The 15,939-nt window shown below is 41.0% G+C and overlaps 1 protein-coding gene and 1 long non-coding RNA gene across 2 annotated transcripts in view; one reads left to right on the forward strand and one right to left on the reverse strand.

The window, feature by feature from the left end:
• The window catches only part of LOC112151547 (rho GTPase-activating protein 21), a 51,911-nt gene that overhangs the window by 20,406 nt on the left and 15,566 nt on the right, over positions 1 to 15,939 (reverse strand). The window contains exons 4-8 of the mRNA XM_024280527.2: positions 8,126 to 8,218; positions 7,657 to 7,735; positions 6,152 to 6,206; positions 3,608 to 3,631; positions 99 to 1,695 (exon numbers count right to left, since the gene is read on the reverse strand). Coding sequence (XP_024136295.1) covers positions 99 to 1,695; positions 3,608 to 3,631; positions 6,152 to 6,206; positions 7,657 to 7,735; positions 8,126 to 8,218 — 1,848 coding nt within the window. The remainder of the gene's footprint in view (positions 1 to 98; positions 1,696 to 3,607; positions 3,632 to 6,151; positions 6,207 to 7,656; positions 7,736 to 8,125; positions 8,219 to 15,939) is intronic.
• On the forward strand, positions 12,658 to 15,125 carry LOC112151549. Its single transcript, XR_002920154.2, has 2 exons — positions 12,658 to 13,027; positions 14,991 to 15,125. It is a non-coding gene; the product is annotated as an uncharacterized LOC112151549 (long non-coding RNA).

Raw genomic sequence — 15,939 nt, forward strand, 5'->3', positions numbered from 1 at the left:
TGATGCTATAAACGGCTCTTCAGAGCTGCTGCCTCAGGAGAACTAAAGTGTTCATACTTGGGATGAGAGTGTCGTGTGCAAAGCTGCAGCAGACTCACCTATGAACGGGATTGAATCCAGAGAATTATCCAGGTTGGTGGATCCGGATTTGTGCCGGTTTTCTCCCAGACCTCGGAGGTGCAGGTCCCTGCAGCTGTCCGCAGACATCCAGCAGACGGCGCCGTCTGCAGAGCCCGCCTTCACCAGCGGGGGGGCTTTGTAAGCCGCCTCCTCTTTGTTGTCGTTGACGGCGAAGACGTAGGACGGAGGCCGCGGGGAGGCGGATCCGAAGTTCCTGTCCTTCCTGAGGACCACCACGGTGGCGTCGGGTCCTTCCACGCCGTCTGCAGAGCCGTGGTTAGTCCTGAAAAGTGCCTGGGCGGAGCTAGAGGTGGGCTTTTGGGCTCTGCTGGTGGGGGGGATCCGGGAGGAGACAGTGACGACTCCGATGTGAGGCGGCCTCAGCGGTTTTGAGGATCCACCGGAGCAGGATGAAGACCGGGCTCCCAGGCCCGACTCGGCCCGGTTCTCCAGCTTCAGGCTGTCGGCTCTGCTCCGCAGCTGCAGGTGCAGGGGGGGGGAGTAGTCCAGGTGGTTCCCCGTCACTCTTTGGTCTTTAAGGGGGCCTGCAGTTTTGGCGGGAGAAGCGTCTGAGGTTTTGACAGGCAGACGAGAGGGCCTCAATATGAGACCCTCCGTCCTGGACGAGGGGGCGGAGTCTGTGGTACCTTCAGGAGGATCTGCAGTGGCTACAGGTGAGCTGGACGTCCCGCCCCTCTGCGCCTCCTCTTCCTGGACGGCGAGACTCTGGCGCAGGTGAGGTAAAGCTTTCTGCCTCTCCTCCACCACCGCCACCTTGTCGGCAGGCGGCTGGCTCAGGTAGTCACATGACCGCGCTCGAGGTTTGAGGACTCGGACTGCGGGGGAGAAGGGCAGGACGTCCTGGGAGGCGCTGCGAGGCCAGTTCCTGTTGGCCTTCTCAGCCCCGCCCCCCAGCCTCTCCTGAGAGGCGCTGCGTAGTGGGGCAGTACCGGCGCAGGCGGCGTCCCCCCCACGATCGTTAGAGACGCTCCTCCGTTTGACCTGGGAGCCCAGAGCCCCCCTCTGAGGGGGGGTGCGTTGCTGAGAGTAGGCGGGGTCGGCCGCCGCCCTCAGGCTGTCCAGCCGCTCCTGGATGGTGCGGCAGCCGTACGAGTGCAGCCTCTTGGCGTCTATGTAGTCCTTGTAGGTGGTGTAGTTCCTCCAGTCGATGTGCTGGTGGGGGGAGCTGGGGGACGGCGAGCAGCGGTTGGGCGAGATGGCGTCCCGCGCAGGTGGGGGTAAGGTGTCAGCGTTGGAGGCGGTGGCCGCCGGAGCGTCTGCGGGAACGGCGAACCGGTTCTCCTCCGTCCTGTGGCTGGGACCGGCCCGAGCCAGCCGGGACCCCCGGTCCACCGGGTCAGTCCTGACATTCTCGCCGCAGACCCGCGCCGCCGCCTGCAGAGGAGACGCAGAGACGGGGATTTCCATCCCTCGCCTTCCCGGCTCCGACGTCTGGGCCGGGCCGGCGGTCTTCAGCTCTATCCGAGGGTAGCATATGGGAGGGGGCTCCGGGATGTTCTGCGCATTTCCGCTGTATGCCTCATTCCCTTTGAGGTATGCATCCTGGGAATACGCCTGCAAGAGATTATGGGACATTATGTCACTGCGGGGTTGACCCCCCCAGCCCACACAGACCCTCCTGAAGGTTAAGAAGCAGAAAAACTCCAGAAAATCATCCTCAAATCACAACACGCTGCGCTAATCTGGAAGTGTCTCTGCAGGACGGGAGTCTGCTGGAGTTGATGAGATTATCAGACGGCCAATCACATTCTCCCAGGAGCTCCCGTCAATAAGATGTAGTGGAAGTTTCTCTGAGAGGAGAAACTCCAGCTGCATCAAAACAAAGCCTTAACAGCTCCACAAATCTCTCAAAGGAAATGACAAACAAATGTGCAGTCTCCGAGGAGAAAGTGGGAAAAATCTGAGCAAAGTCGACCTGAATGAATCCGGGATTTGTACCCACCTCTGCTGCTGGGGAGCGAGCCCTGAGGCACGAGGAGAAGCTAAACGGGGGTCTCCTCTGTCTGCTTTTGGCAGCTAAAGCTACTCCTGTCAGCATGACTCCTCGCTGATAAACGCCGTCTCACTACATGCTGAAGACGCTCCTCTCAGCTCACTCCCTCCAGGAGACTGAAAGGGAAAGGCGGTGCTCTGCTGGACTTTAATCCGGAGCGCTTCACCTGGGTGTCAGATTACAGCCTCACCGTCAGGAGCTGACCTCCTGCCGTCAGAGGAACGCCTTCCTGATGCTGGAGAGCAGGGCTGTCGACTCATCGAGTCGTGATCAAACTGGATGTAAAACACATCTGAACCATCACTAGCTTTAAACCAGTGATGTCCTGATCAGGTTCTTTTGGGCCCGATCCGATACAGAGTCATGTGATTTTGAGTGTCTACCGATACCGAGTCCCGGTCCGATACTTTTGTAACACATTTAAAAGATGAACACATTTAATAAACTACGACTGAGTATTAGAATAAAAAAAATAAAATTAAAAAAAAGTAAGATTACGAGTTCTTTTCTCTTAAATTCATAACTTTAAATCTCTAACTTTAACTTTATGAGAAAAAAAACACTTAAATTTACAAGATTAAAAGTTCTAAATTTATGAGAAAAAGTTGTAAATGTATGAATTCAGTATTTCCAAACATGTATTCTCATAAATTAACAGTTGAGACTTTTTTCTCGTAAATTTACCAGATTTAAAGTCATAATAAAAAAAAAATTCGTAGTCAGCTAAAAAACAGATTCAGATTTTAAATTAATTGATGTTATTTTAACACTCAAAACTTAAATCGAGCATTTCTATGAAGTAGCTTTAACAAACAAGTAAAAATAGTGTAACTATTACCTAAAAAACTATTTTATCTAGTAAAAGCTAAAAACGCTGAAGCTAATAGCTAGCTAAAATATTAGCTAAATGCCAAATTAGCCTAAAAAATAAATAAATAACTTAGCAGCTAGCATTTAGCTGAAAAAATAGCTAAACTTCAAAATAGCGTAAAAACTGAAAAAATCCTAAATTAGCCAAAACAGCTAAAATGTAGATTAAATATTAGCTAAACTCCAAAATAGCCAAACAAATCTTAGTAAATCCGTAAATGGTCCAGAAACCTAGCAGAATTACAGTTTTTAAAACTTTAAAACCATAACTTTTTAACATGATTATGAATAATAAACATGCAGGAATATTATTCCAGAATAAATCAACTTAAACCTTAAATAACTTTCAATAATTTACTCTCTATAAAAATAAATGTTGTCAAAATTATACAAGTTAGAAATAAGTGCAAATAACATCTGGTCATTGATAACAATAAAATAAATTGATCTGGAGGGCCAGAGAGAACTACCCGGAGGGCCGGATCCGGCCCCCGGGCCTTGACTTTGACACATGTGCTCTAAAGCAAACATAAAGTGGAAACGTTCGGGGTTTGCCAGCGTCTTCATGAGCAAACACAAACTCAAAGGAAGTTCCCTTCTTACCAGAGCCGTGATATCCCTGGAAAACTGCGTCCGTAGGTTAGAAAAGGGGAAGCAGGAAGACAGGAGGGAATAAAGAGAAGCAGGTGAGCATCAACAGATGGAGGTGAGACTTCTCTGGCATCAGCAAAAAACTAAAAATACACCTGGAGGCTTCACGGAGGAACAGAAAAACAAAAGCTAAACCTCATTCGGAGGTGATTAAACTCCTGGTTGTGCAGCTCTTCCCCTTCAGGTGTCATCTCACCTGTCCGCCTCCTGAAACACTTCATTTGCATTGCACTCCCTCGCCCGGGTTAGGAGCTGCTCCCTTTTGGGCGAGCAGAAGCGCACGCCTGCAGGAGCGGCGCCGCTTCCTCCCTGTAAACAGAGGAGTCAGCTGACTGCAGCTGCACTCCCTCCGGCTGTGACTTGGCTTTGACTCATCCGAGCACGCATGCACGTTTAAAAATAGGCAAATACACGCCGACCCAGCCTGGACGTGTGCGGCCGCCGCGGCGGAGGCGGCTGGGAGCTAAAGTCTACTGTAACAGAAAGGAGGAATGTTAAACAGCAGATAAGAGCGGGTTTTTGCGATACGGAGCCTGACTCTCAGTCATTCCTGAGCTGCTTGATAAAACAATGAGCCGTCACTTCACGTCAAATACCGAGCTGCCTCGTTTGGGAGCTCATTCCAGGACGCCGAAAGGAAGGCGGCTAAACGTGAAGAACTGAACCGGTTCTTTCCTCTGCTTCATGGAGGAGTCCATCAGTGAGGGGGGGTTGACTTCACTTGTTTTGTCTGCGGGTCTACATGAAGACTCGACTTCCTAGCAACTTATTACAGATTTTAAGGAACTCAAACACATCCTGTTTTCATCCTTTTTTTCTCTAAAAAATGTGTTTGTAATCTGTTTTTTCAGAATCTCATCAGCATCTATCAGAGGAATCTACTGACTATCGATGGGATTGTGTTCATGTTTGTTTGGGCTGTAAATAACGTTACGTTTGAGGTGTAATCATGCAGAGGAAGGCACTGAAATCCAGGAAAACATGATTGCAAGTTAGCAGATTCCAAAGATTTAAAACTCCTGATTTAGCTGTAAATGTTTCACTTTATAAAATCCTCTTTTTAAAAAAAATTAGTGGTGCCAATTAATTTAACATCTTCATGAAAGAAAACAATGAATAAAAAAAAAAGTTTCTGTCAATTTTATTTTAAAAAGACAAAAAGTCTTTTATGTCTTCAGAGAGACCAAAAATATCCATCATAAATATGGCTGGAAATTAATTAAAAAAAATGCAATTAATTAATCGCAAACCTGGGAAAAAATTAATTGCGAAAAAAACAGTATTTACCGACCACTTATCTTATAATCCCAATATAATATATGAATATGAAATCACACACAAAACTGCACATTTAGAACATTTATTTTCAATGGGTGCTGTCAATTGATTAAAAAAATTAATCAGATTAATCAAAATTTTGGGTTGTGATTAATCATGATTAATCACAATGGTTTATGAGATTTTATATGACAACAAGCAGCTTTTGAACAAAAACAGGCCAGAGAGAAAATGTATTCCTTCATTTTTTTGTCTAAAATGTCTAAATTTAAGTGTTAACTCAGATGTGACAGAACAGTCAGATAATCAGAACTCTAAAGACTTTTCTGTCTGCAGTATTACTCTAAGAAAATAAAGATGCGGACACACAGATATAAAAAAAAACAAACATTGTGTTTCTGCACTTTAAATGGTCCGGGTGAATACTGGATTCTGATTGGCTGCTGGGTGTGGACACACGCCTAAAAAAGAAGTTCCGGTCACAATGTTCTATATGTGTAGACTTCTTCAAAACAAACTTTTCCTTCATAATCTGGACAAAAACAAGCGGTAAGAGGTGAACTGATGATTTACTGAACCTATTATGACGATTTATATCGCTTTCCTTTGCCGGCTCAGTGACACGTCGTGTTACCGTGACAATGAGCCATATTATCTATCAAATAGTCAGCTTTTTGTGAAAAAGTGGCCTAAACCGAAAAAAAATAAAAAGAATAAAGTACTTAAATTGATTGATTTTTTTTTTAAGTGACCATGTTATAGGCGGGATAATCCACAATGAAGTGTGCATTATCAAGAATTAACGCATGCCGTGAAAGCCTGAATGAAAAGTGAATCAATGCTGATCTAATGCTTTAATGCATTAACCTTGACAGTCCTACTTTAAAATGAATGTTTTCATGCAAAAGTAAGATGTGAATTCATTTTCCAAACGCTCAAAAACGTTTTTTAAATATTTATAAACACTTTAAAAACTGGAGCTAATGTGACACACAGTGATTTAACACTAAATAAATGCACTTGTGTTTATAAAATATATAAAGCACAACAAACGTTTTACTTGTTCTTTGGCGTTTATTTGTTATATTTTCATTTTATTTCAAAGGAGTGAAACCTGAACAGGATAAACTACAGTTAGTCAGCAAAACAGCTAAGTAACAGAAGAGACACGAACACATCAGGATCTGCATGATCCTCTGATGTGGAGGAAGTTCTTACCAGCTGTAAAATGTCTTCATCCTTTGGCATCACACAGAGCTCCAGCGAGGCATCGCTGATGGAGGACAGAACAGAAACACTCCATGAAGACGACGTCACAGTGAGCACCGTCACGTTTAAAAGGGTTCGTGACTAACATTTCACTGCTTTGTAAGTCTCATTTTATGACACTAAAAAATATGATTTAAAAGAAGAAACCGTGTTTATTGAGCAACTTCAACAAGAGGAAGTTATTTCTTTCTATGTCTTTTGCCACAAGGAATTATGGGAAATTTCTATCAAAGTTTGATTCAATCAAACATGAATACTTTTAGTTTCCATTCAAAACAACATATTTTATTTTGAAAAAAAAGAAACATTTTAACTCAGGGGTCCCCAAACTACGGCCCGCGGGCCGGACAGGGCCCTCCTTCACATTTGGACATTAATAAATTGGACATTTTTCCATTTTTTTAAGCGAATTTGGCACATTTTAGCTTCATGCTAGCTGTTTTGGCTAATCTAAGCTTTTATCAGTTTTTTAGGTTAATTTGGAGTTTAGCTAAGATTTTAGCCGTATGTTAGGTATTTTGGCTAATTTAGACATTTTCCCAGTTTTTTTGGCTAATTTGGCATTTAGCTAATATTTCAGCGACATGCTAGCTGATTTGGCTAATTTAGGCTTTTTTCAGTTTTTTCTCTGGCTAATTTGGCACTTTGTTAATATTATAGCTAGCTATCAACTTCAGCGTTTCAGCTATTAGCTTCAGTTTTTTTAGCTATCATTAATCTATCACAGGTAATGCTATATATCTAGTTCTTAAAAGGTTTTAGTATTGTTTTTTCTGTGAAGATTACATAAATGCATTATTTTAAATTTGGCTGTCGGTTTGTGGAAAACCTTTAAACTTTACATTTAGGCTGTGGTTGTTAAACTTTTCCTGTTGGCCTACAAACCGACCCCGGCCCCCATCAGAGAAGAACACAGTTATGTGGTTATGAAAAAGCTTGGGGACCCCTGCTTTAACCCTTTAAACACCTGAGGTGTCACCTGTGACGTTTAAACATAAATCTTTAACATACTGTCATTTTTTAACCGACGAGCAGCTTCTCTCCCACAGAATCTAGGTTGAAAAATTACAAAACAAATCAGAGAACATAAACACTGGAGCTCCGGTGTTAAAGGGTGAAAAACAAATGACATTAAATAATCAGTGATAATTATTTTTTTATTATTATTCTGAAACCAAACATGCATCTGTTTTTAAGGACATGAGAGGAGCTGCGGAGGAGTCAGAGTGATGAAAACAGTTTCTATAGAACTTTCAGTGGTTTTATTTGAGGAACAATAAATAAAAATGTAATAAAAGAAGCGCCTTGACAGCTCAATCTTTGGTTTTTGGTTAAAAGTTTCACACTCCATCACTTCTCAGAGGACACTAAATTGTGTTTCTCCGACTGAACATCAGGATGATGACGGCGTTTCGTCTTTCTCCATCTCTAAACGTTCAGGCGTGGGATCCTACCTGTTCTGGATCAAGGCTATGACCTGTGAGTACGTCTTCCCGATGATGCTCTCTCCGTTCACCTTCACGATCCGGTCCCCTGCGCGGAAACAGAACGTTTGGATTCCAGGCCGGCGTACAGGAAGAGAGGCGAGGTGAGTTTACAGGGGAGAGCAGATAATTGTGGGAAAAGGCTGCGCTCCCCGTCCCAGGAGAGGAGCGGTCGGCGGGCTCGTCCACAACACTCCCACTGACTTCACGGCTTTTATCTTTGCATTTTAAAATGATGCATTTATTCAAAACTAAAGAAAACAGGAGGGAATGGGAGCAGGAGGAGCCTCCCACAGAGGAGCCATCTGTTAGTCCGTACCTGGCCGTGTTTTGCATGGACTTTACACGGAAGAGGAATAACACGGCTCCGTGTCAGAACTGATCACGGCCTCTGACTGAGCGGATGTGAGGACAGACCGGCGCGTGGGCTTGTTTGTACCTGTACAGAGTCCAGCTCCGTGGGCGGGGCCTCCCTCCTTCACTTGCTTGACAAATATGGTGTCCATTGGCTCCAGACGGTTCCTCTGTCTCCCTGGCAACGACAGAGCACAAACGTGATTGGTCAGGCGTGGAGGAAGAGCAGCGGCAGAGGAGTAAGCAGGATTCTGTAGATTAAAACTTTAATAAAGGATGCAAACAGTGAAATTCATTTAAAAAAGTTTCAATTACTGTTTCAGGAAAAGAAAATGATTTTTAAATAACTAAACTCCTTCAGATTAAATCAAAATACTCCGTTATCCAGCAGTTATTCATTTTTATTTGACTTTTTTACATTAAATCCTTTAGATTTCTGAACTATTTAAGTGTTTTTAAGCTTTTATTTCCCTCCTTAACAGTCACTGTTATGGCTTTCCAGTTCTTCCTGGTTTCTGGTTTGTTTTTCTTTTTTTTTCAGTTACTCGAACAGCTGAGAGGGGGGACAGCTGGAGAAGTGCGGGAACTCTGAGGTTCAACCGGAAAGCCCCGCCCACCGACGCCGCGGGAGGTGACCAGTTCAGAGTGGACAGACACGCCCCCACCTGAGCAGATTCCAGCCAACCTCCCCAAAAAAATGTTTTATTTTTCATAAATGCAATGAAGAAAATGTATTTAAAAAAAAGAAAAACAGAATTCCAGGAAAAATGTCAAACAGACAGCAGTGGGCTTCCTGGTGTGACTTTCACCTGATTTCTTTGTATTTTCAATCAAAAACATGTTGATTAGTTTATTGAAAGATTTTCTTCTTGTTGTTTTTATAAAATTACACATAAAACGTTCATTCTATGTTGTTAAAACAGTTTGTTAAACATTTTTGGGGTTTCCACAGCAAAATGAATCAATTTTTCAAGATGGGATTTTCTGTTTTTGCACGATTTATGAATTTATGATGTATGAAAAACGACTAAATAAAGGTAGTGTCACATATTAGAGGTTGTGCTGTTTAAAAAGATACTCAATAAGAAGCAGATAGTCTTTCAAATTTAAAATACAGAAAGTTCAAAACTAGACATAAACTGAGTTTTAGATCCTTAAATGGTTAAACATAAATGTAAAATTATGTGAACTATTTCAGATTATGATTATTTGAATTTGATAAGTCGCTGACAAATACTCTAACATAAAAAAGGGCGATTAATCGCGATTAATTTTTTTCAGATTTGGAATTAATTAGTTAATTTTTTAAGCGATTCCTTGCTGTAACTTTATTATAAAATCATCTATTTTTGGTTTATTTTATGTTATTAGTCTAATTAACTTGCTTAGATTTTTTTTTCATTCTACTGAAAATGCTTTTTGCAACCTTTGATCTTATTCTTTTCATTTTACAGTTAATTTTAGATTTATTAATAGATTGAATGGTTTAAAAATTAAAAAAAATAAATCAAATATTAAACTCCTTTAGCTTCCTAGTGAGTGCAGGGATTTCATGGATGACTTCATAACAAACTAAATTTTAACTGTGACCTGATTTCAGATAAACTATGAATGAAGCCTTTTTAGTGTTTGTGAGGAAATCTTCTGACCTCATCTTGACTTCAGGATTCTCTCCGAGTGGAGAAAAAGCTCCACAGTGACCTGCTGGAGTCAGAGCGTTTTCTTATTTCTGCTCTTTATCATCATCATTGTTAAACCTGAATTCATTCTCAGTCGGATTGCATGATTAAATGAAGGTTATATAGAAAAATAAATGGAGTATTTTAAATATTCCCTTTTATTTTTGAGTAAATGACGATAAAACCTGAAGCAGGTCTTCTCATGCTGCCTCAACTCTCCATAAATACTCAGTAAATCAAGCAACTGTTTAACCGCCTTTGTGACATTACTGTGATCAAGTATTAAAGGCAGGAGTTTTTAAATGCATGTGAGGACGAGGTCAACGGTTCCACTGAGTGTGCGGTTGAAGACCCGAGCGGTGTTTCCCGGAGCCGTTCTCCCCAAACAAAGCCGGCCTCAGCTGCACTCAGAGCTTCAGGCGAGGAGGAAGAAGAGCATCAGAACATCACTGTTCTGTCTGAGCAAAACACACAAACGCCGCCTCTTCCTGTTCCCACACCGAGGAGAGGATCATTGATTTAGGGAACACTGATGCTCTACTGCACATCTGTCAAAGTCAAGGCCCGGGGGCCGGATCTGGCCCAATATGCTATATGCTAGCTGTTTTGGCTAATTTAGGCTTTTTTTATTTATTTTAGGCTGTTTTGAAGTTTAGCTACTTTTTGGCTAACCTATTTTCTTTTTTTTTTTTATTTTATTTAGGCAAATTTGGCATTTAGCTAATATTTTAGCTGGATATCAGCTTCCGCATTTTTAGCAATTTCAGCATCTTCAATGGCTAAATTCAGCTTACAGCATTCACACTAGCATTATCACAGGTAAGGCTATATATCTAGTTCTTAATTATGTTAAAAAGTTAAGGTTTTAAAGTTTTTAAAATGTAGTTTTAGAGTGTTTAATGAATGTTTATCCTGTTCGGCCTGCAGTCTAAGGTGTCTTTTGATTTTGGCCCCTTGTGTGATCGAGTTTGACACTCCTGATCTACTGCAATTTAAATTATACAAAATTCCTCTAATTATTGATGTTTTCGCTGCACAGGATTTAAATTCAGTCAGAAATTGTACTACGAGACAGAAAACAGTCCAATAAAAGTTAAAGATCTCAAAACAAAAAAGGGAATATTCACAATAAACCACCATGGAGGGAATTTATTGTGAAGTGAATTTTACGCTTTTTGTTCACCTACATTCATAAAAAGAGGCATCCAGACCTCCAAAGGACCTCATTACAGGTTTGATCACCTGCTGCAGAGGAACGCCAGCAGCTCACACGAGAACTCCGACTGACACTGACCCAGCCCTCGCTCCCCATGCAGATGCAAACAAATGAGCGCCTCAGCACTTTCCAACCCTCAGACCCACAGGGAAATCTGATTCTGGAAGTTTACAGTCAGCTGAACAGGATTAAATGAGGAGAGTCTAAATCTTTGGGTGATTTTAAAGCTTCAGACTGTCTTAGAGAAGCAAAAACTGCCTTGTGGATTAATGAGAGGCTGCCAGCGGCTCCAGCTGATCCAAAACACAGATTTACAGTTTAGCCGCTCAAGATGGAATTAAAGGCAAACAGTTGAGACAAACATTTTTAAGACTTCATCTTCTTCATAGTACTTTAGAACATGTCAGTATTTTAATATATCATAATTACCATATATATTCTAAACACCAAATGCGTTTCCTTCCATCTTTTTCTATTTTAAATCTATTTAAAAATACTTTTTCCACTAAACCTCAAGTTTTTTTTAAGCATTTCATTATTTGAGCCTCTAATTCTGTTAATGAAGAATAAATTATCATAAATGTTTATTTGTATGAACTAGAACTGCACAAAGCGACCAGTTTAAAACCAAAACATGACGAGACGGTTTTACATTTTTACAAAGACGACCACTAGATGTCACTAAATCCTTCCAGGTTTCTTCATTTTCAGCTGATGTAACAAACTTTAACAAACTTCTTTCACAGAAAGCAGACAGTCGATCACACACATATTTATTTCTTTATATGGCAAATAAAATGCTAATAGTTAAACATTTTAGTGGTTTGCTCATCAAAGTAAACTCAAAAATGTCTTGTTATGGTTTGTAAATAAGAAATAAAGTAATTTAATGATGGAAATATTGATTTAAATCTTGTAAAAAATGACAAAATCTAAAATAAATATTGCATGCATTTGTGCATGAATAATTATTGAGCAACAAACAGGAATTCTGGGGTTTCAGGTGTAATCTAAAGGTCAGCCTCGGCTGATGTTCCACATCCGGGTGGAACTTCTCCCCAAACGTTTGTGTCCCTCACAGGTTTACAAACCAACACAGCTTCATCCAAACATGCAGACATGAAAAACACTGCAGATAAAGAACGCAAAGGTCTGTGTTTACTTTCTGATGTCTATCTGAGGAAGTCCGTTCCAACAGAGAGATGTGAACGTGGAAGCTCGCAATCTTTGGTGTAGAATGGTTCCTCTCAGAGAGAGAAGGGCAAAGAGTTCAACTCTCCATACATCTATAAACTCCAACACAGACTCTGACACATCAAACTCATCATTACATGTTTAATTCACTCCCTGTTTGCAGCTCAAACTGTCACGTTAGCATAAAGACTCCAGTCAGAACCAGAGATTCAGCAGACTGCATCCTTCAACTGAAGATAATCATCAAAAGTTAGTTACATTCTGGTCTTTCATCAACCAATAACGGCTTTTTATGATGGAAAATATGTTCAGAATATGTAAAATAACAAATTATCTGAAGAATTTGTTTGGGTATTTGAATTATAGGGAGGTTAAAATTTATGTTCAAGTGTTTTATAAATAGTAAAGATGGTTGATATAAAGGATGAAGAATTTATTTTACAATAAAAGTGTTTCAATCACCTACAGTTCTGATTAGAATAAGCAGCTTTATGGTTACATTGAAGGGTTTGGGTACAAAGGGACGTCCAATAAACAAAAATCAGAAAACATGTTGTTCCTCTGGAAACTCCATGGCTGCTTCTGCTTCCTCCAACCTGCTTACTGACTTGTTATCGCCATGACAACAAAGCAAACTCCACAGAGTCAATGATCTGAAGTACAACCGCAGAAAACATGATCTATTTCTGAGTGTAAAACTGATCAAATATATGACAAAAAATGATTTAATTTCAGTATTAAAAGTATTTTCCACATGGGGGAGAAAAAGGCCACAAATGTTGACTCTTCCAAACACAGCAGGACAAAACCGGCTGCTTTTTCCACCAGAACAGGAAGGGAACGGCGTTCTTTCCATCCTTTTCCCAGAAAAACCCAACAACCATCAAGAGGACAGTAAGTAAGTACGGTCATGAAACGATGTTGGTAAAGAAGATTGGTTTGTTTGTGAAAGAGTGCTTTAAGTTTGACGGTTTGACTTCGGTCAGAAATATATTCTCTTTATTTATAGTAAATTGCTGGTTTTATTCTTAAAAATGTCTCTACAGCACATTACAGGTTATTGAGTAAATGATCATGATGTTTTATTTTTCTAAATCCTCAAAGCAAATGACAGTCACATTATTTTCATTAATTTTTCAACCATTAGAATACATATTAAATGTTATTGAACAAGCCTGCTAAAGATAACCGTTTTTTTTTTCAAAATAAAAGCCTTCAAATGTTCCACATTAATACAACAACATCTGATAAAATTCTACAGAACTGAAATTGTTCATTTGTTGGATTTGCTGCATTAGGAGGTCACATTTACTGAAATCAAAGCTATTCCAATCAAAAACATCGTCATAGGTCAAGTTCCATCTGAACACAGGACTCTTATTTTGTAGCAGCTTCACATTTCTTGCATCCATTGAACTTTTTGGAGAGTTTTTGCTTGAATTTCTTTACAGGATGTCAGAATAACATCCCAGAGCTGCTGTTTAGACGTGAACTGACCCCACCCTGACAGATGTTTGGCTTAAGGATGCTTCAAAGGTTCTCAAGAGGGTGGGGGCCACAACATCAGTTTATGTCCTTTGATGCAGCAAATGATGCAGATGTATTCCTGCGGCATGAGATGGAGCACTGAAGTTTTTTTTTTTCATCATGGCAGAAAGTGGTCAGTCAGATACTCCGCCTACTTTTCAGAGGTCAGTTTCACACCTTCAGGGACCCTATTGAAGGTTCACTTCTGTAGGATCCCTACTTTTAAGTTGGTGGACTATACATGTGCTGCTGCTTTGTGATGGTATTTTAGCAGCTGCTCTCTAAATCTGATGGATGTGTCTGCAGAAATCCTAAATTGACTTTAAAAATAAAAATAAAAAAAGAGATTCTGAGTCAATATTTAAAGTGAAGAATAAACTGATTTGTACAGAAGCCACAAACAGGCTGCTCTACTTTTTTTTTTTTTTAATTCATGTTGTAACCAAATCTGCTATCAAACTTAGTTCACTTTCTAGACTAAAAGTAACAACTTTTGTGGAGTGTTCTTCTTCTGTTTTTGTTGTTGACCACAAAATAAAGAGACTTCAAACAGGTGATGTCTCGGCATCTCGTTATCGCTAGAAAACGATATAAAAAAAAAGGTAGAGCAGGCCGTTTTCAGCCTCTGTAGATTTAAACGTTTTTTTCTTCTTGTGCTTTAAGCTGCTTCCTTCCTCCACAGCAAATCCTGTCTCCACCTAAAATAATCTCCTTCTTCCTTTACTTTAACAGAAATTATCTTCATGTTTTCTTGTATTCCATCCAATAATCTTCTCCAGAGCCATCTCTCTTTATCCCAGCAGCTGTTTTTTAATGATTTTTATTTTATCTCTCCTTCCAGCCTTGTTCCCTCAGAGAACTTTAACATCTTCAGTTCTGCTACCTGAAGTTCATTCAACCATCTTATTAGAGACTTTATCTAGTGAAAACGTTTTAACTGAAAAGATGCAAAATAAGAAAAGGTTTTATGTAAAATAAACACAATTCTTGAGGCTTAGATCCCGAAAACCTTGAAGAGATAAAGAAAGTGAGGACAGGAGCTGGTGGAGAACTAAGAGGGCCGCAGGAGAATAGACGGGGATTGGGTTTGCTTTTGCTGCACGACATTCCTGCAGCATTCACGGGAAAAAACCTGAAATCCGACCAAAAACGAAAAGAGCAAAGCCAGGAAACAAAGCTGGAGTCTGCAGAGAGAAGCTTTTCCCGTTGAATGAAAAACAAATATTTGAACATATGGAGGGTTTTTGGTGTTGCTGCTCTCACTATGCAGTTGCACAAGCATTGCACAACGGCTGATTCAGATTCTAACCTTGAATTCTTGTTAAAATACACAGCAGAAGAGACGAGAGGGAGGCCGAGAGGAAGTGAGACAGAGAGAAAGATTTTGGATAACGGCCACTTGGTATGTACACAACCACGGCGAAAGGAAATAAACACGTCCACTTCTGAGGCGTCCAGGGTGAGAGATACCAACCGTGTTTTCATGCCTCCTCTGCATACCTACATTTGACTATCTTTATCAGAGCCTGTGTGGGCTGCTGGGGGGGTTAAAGTGTGTCCAACAACCACATTCACCCCCGACCCCCCCGAGCCACCTCCAGTGCAAACACAAACAGCCTCGTCACCGAGGGTCAAGCAAATAAACGACGCCGCGGCCTCAGGACCGGAGCAGCAAGACAAGCGAGTGTGGGCGGGGCTTCTCCGTCTGAGTACGCCTTCATAATGCTACAAATCTGACACAACAGCAAAAGTTCTGAGCAGGGTAGATAAATGACTTTCATCCTGTGTTACAGTAATTCACAATTCATTCCTCTGATGCAGTAGAAAGGATCATAAAAACGAGGTCCTCCGATTGGCTGAAAGCTTCACTTCCTGTTTTGTGTGTCCTCAATAAAAACTTCCTCTTCTGAGACAGACCGCAACAATATTTACTGACAGTTTTATCTCTGCAAAGATTTCTCAAGAATCCAAAATATTTACAGCTTGGATCAGAGCGGCGGGATGGCGGTCAGAGACAGATGGTTCTCCAGATGGTTCTCCAGCTTCACCTGCTGATAAAAACATTTTCACTTTGAGCAGCCATTCACAAGCTTCTGGTCGAATCTTTGACCGCTCCTCTCCACAGAATCGGTTCAGTTCAGTTTGTTGGCTTTCTGACATGGACTTGTTTCTTCAGCTTTGTCCACAAATTCTCAATGGGATTCATTCTAAAATCTCAGTTTAAACCTGATTTAACCATTTCATTACCACTTATGACACGTGTTTGAGGTCATTGTCCTGCTG

The sequence above is a fragment of the Oryzias melastigma genome, linkage group LG20 (assembly GCF_002922805.2).
Source record: "Oryzias melastigma strain HK-1 linkage group LG20, ASM292280v2, whole genome shotgun sequence".
Taxonomy (NCBI): Eukaryota; Metazoa; Chordata; class Actinopteri; order Beloniformes; family Adrianichthyidae; genus Oryzias; species Oryzias melastigma.